At 31.3% G+C, this 8,788-nt stretch overlaps 1 protein-coding gene across 1 annotated transcript; it reads right to left on the minus strand.

The window, feature by feature from the left end:
• Positions 1–349: 349 nt before the first annotated feature.
• Positions 350–4,664, minus strand: LOC143543940 (bifunctional protein FolD 2-like). The gene is made up of 6 exons (XM_077036145.1): positions 4,583–4,664; positions 3,007–3,156; positions 2,741–2,924; positions 2,363–2,520; positions 1,776–1,988; positions 350–589 (listed from the first exon to the last, which is right to left on the minus strand). Exons 2-6 carry the CDS (start codon positions 3,118–3,120, stop codon positions 359–361), a joined length of 900 nt encoding a protein of 299 aa, XP_076892260.1. The 5' UTR covers positions 3,121–3,156; positions 4,583–4,664; the 3' UTR covers positions 350–358.
• Between the last annotated feature and the right edge of the window lie 4,124 nt (positions 4,665–8,788).

Below are 8,788 nucleotides of genomic sequence, written 5' to 3' on the forward strand. Positions count from 1 at the left end.
ATTTATATTTCAGTATTAAACATATTAACTTCGTCACAAAGAAACGATTTATTTTTTTTATAAAAAGTTCATATTCACACTATCAAAATTTAAAATTCTTTGAAAACATTAGAAAAATCCTTCTTTGTATCATTAATTTCTTAAATATTATAAAAATATTTGTTATTTAAGTTCTAATAGCCTAATAACTTGATAAAAAAATATATTAACAAGTTATGTATGAAACTCTGAATCCATGAAAGTATGAAACCCATTATTTAAAAAAAAAAAGATAACATAAACAATATTCAGAATACAATAAAAAAGTCAAAACCAAGCAACCTCAAAAAAAGTTAGATAGTTGATAAATATTATTATTTTACTGACCAATGACACGTTTAGCACCATCCACAGTGTTTTTTAACAGCATTGCAACTGTCATGGGCCCCACACCCCCTGGGACAGGTGTAATGCATCCAGCCACTTTACATGCTTCATTAAAATCCACGTCACCCACCAGCCTGTACCCTGATTTTCTACTTGCATCATCAACTGCATTTGTTCCAACATCTATAACTGCTGCACCAGCTTTAATCCAACTACCTTTTATCTGTAACAAATATCACCAACAAATTACAAGTAAAAAAAAACATTATAAGTTTATGACAAAAAAAAAAAAAGACATGACTAGATGACGCGTTGAATAACGTGTCAAAACGGTTTGGTTTGGGTTGAAATAAGTTAGTTAAAACACGGGTCAAAATTGATGTTATCTGGAAACAATATTTTGATCTTAACTACCTGATACCATCAATTACTATTTGGATAACGGGTCAAAACTAGGGGTGTAAACAAGTATGAGGCAAGTCGCTCGTGAGCTACTTGAGATCAGCTTGCTAAAAGCTCGAATTGAGCCAAAGTTCAACAAGCTCGAGTTTCACCTATTGAGCTCCTCTAGGCGGGCCCAATGTCAAGGACGAGCTTAGTTAGGGCCAGGGTCCCCCCCCCATTTTTTTTGCGCAGTGGTGTAAATTTACTCATATTTCATCTTAAAAATTGGTATATATAGTGTAAATTTACCAGTTTTCGATTGAAAAATTGAAACCCCCCCCCCTCGTTATGATTTTTGTTAATACATTTTGATTATACTCCTTGTATAGCTTGTATTTAATATATTAAATGTATACTTATATAATTGTTATTATTACATGTAAAGTTATGATAAAAATAACTAAATAATGCATATTATGGTATACATATAATAATATAATTAAAATATATATAAAATAATGAATGAATGTATGTAAAAAAAATTAGTAAACGATAAATGAGTTGAGCTCAAGCTTGAAAAGCTATTCATGACCCAAGCTTGAGGTTTAGAAATAGAACTCGAAATGAGCTGAGCTCGAGACTAGTCGCTCGGCTCCTTTACAACCCTAACCAAAACATGTTCACCATTAAAAAATAAGTAACACTTACATGCATGTCAAAATGGATTGATATTGCAAACACATTATTTTGGATTAATAGATAGAAAATGAATATGACTACAAAAACTATATTGCTGCAAAAATAATATAACGTTATTTTAATAAAGCAATTTAGAAAGTTTTATGCATCTAATTACACTTTCGATGACTTTGGCCCGTTTCACTTGTTTCATTTTTTTGTTAAATCCTTTAGCTAGCCCACCTGGCCCGTTAAAAATGGATCATAGCCCAAATCGTCCCATTACACGTAAATGGGCCAAAACCGTCGCCAATTTTAAATATTTATGAACAGCAAGCAATGCTTACCATCATAGCTTGTCCTGCTGCAGCAATAACAATATCTGCCTCACAAATAATACTTTGTGGGTCCGGTGTACGTGAGTGCACTACAGTAACCGTGGCATCTTCTTTAAGTAGCAGCAATGAAACCGGTAACCCAACAATGTTACTTCTACCAACAACCACCGCTCGTTTTCCCTTTATGGTAATTCCGGTACGTTTCAGAAGTTCAATGCATCCCTGTTGAAAGAAAACATAAAATAGAATTAGTTTATATTCGCTTATTTTTCCTTCTAGGTTTACCTTTGTGTGGAGCACGGTCCCACCATAACTTCTAAACGGGCCCAACAATCGTATGTTGGTTTCTTCTTGCACGTTAAAGCAAGAGGTGGAAATTTCGACCGGTTACTTATGATTATGTCTTATCCCTAACGGGCCATATAAAAAATGGTTAAAATAAAAAGTGGTGTCATATGCCATTTATGCGAGGGTAAATGTGTCTTTTCAAACTCCTAACGTCGACTTCATCACCTTCGGTCAGTGCACAATCGAAGGTTCAGTGCGTAATCGAAGATGATGAAGTCGGCACACACACACACACATATATGCATTACCTTTGGGGTGCAGGGAAGAAAGAGCGGATCTCGGCCTTTCATAGCGAGTTTGCCAATGTTGAGAGGATGAAAGCCATCAACATCCTTTTCAAGGCTGATTTCAGTTAATACTTTTTCTTCATTTATGTGTTTCGGCAAAGGAAGTTGAACCAATATGCCTGCATACATCATATATTAATCAAAATCATTTTAAAATGTTATATAAAAAAAGGCGCTTTTATGTGCATTCTCAAGGAGTTTTTCATATGTATCTCAAACAATTCTATGCTTAGGTTTGTTACATGATAATAATAATAATAATAATAATAATAATAATTATTATTATTATTATTATTATTATTATTATTATTATAACAACAATAATAATGATGCACTAACCATGTACAGCGGGATCTGCATTCAATTCGTGAACTTTTGCTATCAACTCAGCTTCGGGTACTTCTTCCGGAAGGTCAATGTCAAGTGACTTAATTCCAACCTCGGCACACGCTTTCCTCTTCATGCTAACATAACTTTGAGAATCTTTTTTAGTTCCGACGATTACTACAGCAAGTCCAGGTGCCTGAAACAAATATATAAAAATACTGATTTATGATTTGTGACTTTGACTTTGACTTTGTCAACATGGAGTTAAGGTAAAATACCTTGCCATATTTCTCAACCAAGATACTGACTTCAGAGGTGATTTCGGAACGGATTGTTTGTGCGATTAGTTTTCCGTCAATGATGTGTGCTTTGTGATCTGCAGGCAGTGCCATGTGGATAACAACCAAGATATCAAGATTTACTCAAACCTGTGACAAAACAAAATATATTTGTTAAATACAGGCTCAATATTACAAACCAAGAAAACTTAATTGCATTCAGTGGTAGCAAAGCATGCAGAAAAATTCAATGTACGATATGATCACATGAGAGATACGATAAGTTATATAAATTTTGATGCTTGATATATCTTAGAGGGTGTTTGAGATTGCTTATTTAAACAACTTACCAGCTTATTTCAACCTAATGGTAGGGTAGTTTAAAAACCTCGTGGCTTGTTTGTAAATGAGCTGAGCCCGAACCAAGGTAAGGTCTGCTTGTTGGCTCGTTTAAATTAAAGCCCAAATCTTTAAATATATATATATATAAAAATTATAGCCCAAATTATAATATGTGTATAAATTTTGAAGTTAATTAAATATGCATTATGTTTGTGTTAAAAAGATTATTTTTTTCTCTTTATATACATCAATGAGTAAAAATATAAAACAAAATAATTGAAAAAATGATCGAGCTTGCTCGATCTTTTTACTAGCCGAGCCCGAGATCATCATTTCAGCTTGTTAAGATAAACGAGCCAGCTCGGCTCAGTTTGTAAACGGGCAGAGCCTAGCCCGAGTCCAAACTGGCATGGCTTGGCTCGTTTATAGCCTTACCAAATGGTAAACATATAAACCTAAGCAGTTAGTTTAAACAGCTTTCTTCATCCTCTAACACTCGGAAGCTGTTTAATAAGCAATACCAAACACACCCTTAAGAAACATCATATTAGTTGAAAAACCAATATGCTTAACCAGGGGTATTCAACGAATCGAATTATTCGAATTTTGAAATTTTGAACCTGAATTCGAATTCGAATTCGATTCGAATTCAAAATATGTTCGAGAAATTCGATTCAACTTTAGGGAAAAAGTAACTTATTTTTTAAAAAAGTTTATACATATGTGCATATATATAATAAAAATAATGTGTATCATTTAAACTCGAATTCGAATAAAAAACCATAACTTCGTATTCGATTAGTGAAATCGAATTGACCCGAACTTGAATATTAAAAAACTGAATTCGAATAAGAAAAACCTTCCAATTCGAATTCGATTCAATCCATATCATGAATTAACAGTTTTCTTTTTATAAATATGTATGTATAATAAAAATGTATTATTTAAACTCGAATTCGAATAAAAAATCATAAATTTGTATTCGATTACGGGAACTCAAATATTAAAAAACTGTATTCGAATCGATCCGAATCCAGATCAAGAATTAGATAAAGATTATAACTTTATGAATCTTTAAGGATCTGAATATAAAGAATCACATGAAACCCATCTCAATTGCAAATTATAAAATCATCTTGTGATGAATTGAAATTAGATTAAATAAATAAAATTCATAATCAAAAGCAATTAAAACGGGAATTAGTAAAGTGATACATGAATGAAAGAAGCTTACTGAGTAGTAGTAGTAGTCAAACAGCAGGAATCAAAGGCAGATGATATTATTATTATTATTATTATTATTATTATTATTATTATTATTATTAAAAGAATAAAACAATGAGAAGTGGGTGAATGAAGATGACGATGGTTGAAGATTTAAGTGCTAATATTCTTTTGTCGTCTATCTCCACAGCCGCCGACGGGGCGGATTTCGGGTTCACGGTCGGGTTGTTATTAGAATTTTTGACATGACGCGAACATAACATATAAAATTTGTAAGTTTTAGTTTAAATGGGTTTACGTCAAAACTTGAACGTGTGAAGCTAAACGGCCAGTCGGGTTTGTGGGTTTGAGGAACATGTAAACACGTTTAGTTAGAGGTGCACAAATACCTAGTTCCGGACCCGACCCAGTGTATCTGACCCGAAACCGCTTCTATCCCGTACCTGACCCGCGGGTAGGACCTGGTATTAGATTTCTCCTCGTACCCGGAACCGGAACCAAAAATACTCGGCCAAAACCCTACCCTACTCGAAACCCGGAAAACCCAGTCAAATACCCGACTATACCCGGAACCGGTTTTGACTTTTGTTGCCGATTCCGGATAAAAAAAACCTGATTTGTGTATCTCTACGTTTAGTTGTTTGTGGGTTGACCAGATTAACACATTTATTTATATAAACTTTAATGATATATAGTATTATATTATAACTTATATTGATTGGGTATTTTATACCAAAAGGTTACGAGTCTAACATGCGAATACGTTATGTTTCGGTCTAACGAAAAGGTTCGTGGATTTGAATTTACTCAAAAGAGATTATATCAGTTTCATGTGGAATATATGAGCATGTTTACTTAACTTCCCCATCTTACTAGGATTTAACCTATTCTACACAATAACCATCTTATCACCCTATCTAAATAGAGTGACAAGATTTAACATGCTTAATTTTATAAACTTTAAAAATAAATTATCATATCATTACTCAAAAGTAATTGGGCATTTTATATCAAAGTTTTAAATATATAAATAAATTAGCATTACATTTTATAGTTTATAAATAATTATATATATATATATATATATATATATATATGTGATTTGGATCAAATACAAATAAAATTAATGTGCTAAACGTGAGAATCAAGTAGAGTAATTATATATACAAGTAGAGTAATTATGTAATTACATCATAGAGTAATTACATAATTACTCTATGGTGTAATTACATAATTACTCTACTTGTATATATAATTACTCTACTTGATTCTCATGTTTAGCACGTTAATTTCATTTGTACGTTAACCCTCCCCTATATATATATATATATATATATATAGGGAAATGATATTTTGAGAACCATATTGAGTTTTAAGAACTCAATTCTAGGCCATACATTTAATTAAATGGATTGGAATATGTGATTGAGATTAAATCTGACAAAAAAGTCAAAGTATGAGAGAGAATAAATATGTAAGTGGTTACACTAACTTTTACGTCCGTTACACATATGTAAAAAGTCGACTCGGTGCGTAAAACATTCTGTAATTTTTTTACGTGTATGTAACCTACATATATTACGCATGTGTAAAAAAAAATTCGAAAAAAAATCGTTACACTGAGTTCTTTCGAGTTCTTAAAACTCAAAGGACTTCTTAATTGAAATCTCCCATATATATATATATATATGGTTAGGTTAAAATAAAAACTCACTTGAGTTGTGTAAACTTTAGAAACCAATTCTCAACCACATATTTTTAATTAAAAATTAAATCTTGTGGTCCATAATTAAAGTTAATAAAAAATGTAAAAGTTTATTTACATTTTCTCTCTCCTGAAAACATATATAAAAATTACTAAACAAATGTAAAAAAAATAGCAAGACATTTTTTTTTATATTTTCGATGTTTTGTATTAAATGTAACAACATATATTACATGTAACAAAAAAAAAACGATGTTACATAAGGTTTTCACGGGTTTTCTCAACTCAAGAGGGTTTTCAAACTATACTTCTGAGTTTTAAATGAGAATCCTTTTGAGTTTTAAGAACTCGAAAGAACTCAACATAATGATTTTTTTTTAGAAATTTTTTTTACACATGCGTAATATATGTAGGTTACATATACGTAAAAAAATTACATAATTTTTTACGCACCGAGTCGACTTTTTACACATGTGTAACGGACGTAAAAGTTTGTGTAATCACTTACATATTTATTCTCTCTCCTACTTTGACTTTTTGGTCAGATTTAATCTCAACCACATATTTCAATCCATTTAATTAAATGTGTGGCCAAGAATTGAGTTCTTAAGTTCTTAAAACTCAACATGGTTATCAAAATATCTCTCCCTTATACACACACATATATATATATATATACACACACTTGGTACTTTTTTCCTTATGAATTTGTAATTTTAAAAGCATTAATATAAAAAGTATAAGTTTTGAATTATACAAGTAGTCGTGTTCGTATCAACATGCAATAGCTCGTGATGAGTTTGGGTTCATGAGTTAACACAGTTTCCGTGTTCACATTGTATATGGATTTGTGTCAATTTTGAAGCTCAACTTGGATTAAACTACCAACTCACAAATACGACTTATTAGCAGTTATAATTGTTTTTATAGTTAAAAGTAAGTTGAAATTGTCTTTTAATATTTATATTTATACTTTTCTCGACTACTCAATTTGAAAGATAAATACTTTTTTTAAGATCATTAAAAAGACAGCTTATGCTAACATGACATCTAAAGTTGTGACATCTAGATAAAAATATGACAAACATGTAAAATATATATTAAAATTTTCACAACTTTGCATTTAAAATTATATACTATATTAATTGAAAAGCACATTAACATTGATTTATCACTTATACAACTTGGAGTACAATCATGCTTGGAACCCCAGCGGTTTTAAGTTACGTCTTCTTTATTCTTAAGCTTTTGTTGAATCCTTTTGTGCTTTTAGTTTCTACCATCACCTTAAGAGGGTCAACGACCTATGTACCTCACCATCAACGTCGTTGCCCCAAAGGAATTTCCCCTTCAACCTTGAATAGGGAAATTGATCATGATGATATGCTTTGGGAGATGTATACTACCTCCAGATCTTAAACGATATCATATCATATCTTAAAAGTAATAACACTAGATGAAAAGATTCAAACAAAATATAGATAGTATTAGTAATCTTTTTATTTAACTAATAATGTTTCATTATATGACCAAAATCACTTGTGACTTTAAATCAAATAATTATGATCAGTCGATCAATTAGTCATATGATACACAACATATACATATATTGCCAAACAATCATGACTACAATTATGTATGGCTCCATGATCCCAGAAACATGATTGTTCTAATTGGATCCTCGTTGTTTACTCTTTGATTAGGCCTCCTAACGTTTTCAGTGTAATAACCTTTTGATTTTGAAACTGAATTTTTGTTATTATTATCATCAACGACTGCCATGGTAGCTTTCAAAACACGTCGAAGTCTTCCCTCGACCATTCTTTTGCACTCGTGAATCGCGGGGGTATCACAAGAGATAGGTTGAGGCTTCATATGAATAGAGTTGTGAGTTTTTCTTCATATGAATAGAGTGGTGAGTTTTTGAATGTTAGATGAAGAGAGTGAAGTAAGATATTAGAATATTGATTGGCATTTATAGAAATCTTAAAAGTAGGGTGGTGGCCCACAAAGGAGCCCAACAATGACCCATTAGAAATATTGGGAATTTGGGATAAAGTTGATGCCTTATGTTTTGTGGAATACAGATAAGATTTTAGGTATTTGTTTTTTTTGGACCTTCTAAAGTGGGGATTTTACTTTTTCTTTTTGTTGCCTTTTTAGTTCTCTTTTTTTTTTATTTAACTTTTTAATTTTTGAGAAAATAGATTTTGTATAGTTGATTAGCAATGTGTATAGGGGATGATTTAAACTCTTTTAGTAACAAGAGATTTGAGCATTGAGTAATATTCTTTCTAATTAATGTTTTGAGCATTTATATTATTCTTTTAAGAATGTACAATAGTACACTCAAATTCATTGTACCCGATCGGTTCGATAGTCGGATATAATAGACATATAGTTATGAGAAGAACAAAAGACATGATGTGATGATATGATATTTCCCTTCTTAATTCTGATTCTTCAACTATTGTTTAAGGTTTTTTTTATTTGTTCTCATCAATTAAAACT

The sequence above is a fragment of the Bidens hawaiensis genome, unplaced genomic scaffold (assembly GCF_021521415.1).
Source record: "Bidens hawaiensis isolate Kalapana, Puna unplaced genomic scaffold, B.hawaiensis_p1.1 tig00013365_1, whole genome shotgun sequence".
NCBI lineage: Eukaryota > Viridiplantae > Streptophyta > Magnoliopsida > Asterales > Asteraceae > Bidens > Bidens hawaiensis.

Excerpts from the sequence above, each read along its gene's own strand:
- LOC143543940 (XM_077036145.1), bottom strand. The coding sequence starts at position 3,120 with ATGGCACTGCCTGCAGATCACAAAGCACACATCATTGACGGAAAACTA. Across the intron at positions 2,521-2,740 it reads TGCAGATCCCGCTGTACATG|GCATATTGGTTCAACTTCCT; the intron begins GTTAGTGCATCA and ends TGATGTATGCAG. Across the intron at positions 1,989-2,362 it reads TTCTTCCCTGCACCCCAAAG|GGATGCATTGAACTTCTGAA; the intron begins GTAATGCATATA and ends TTCTTTCAACAG.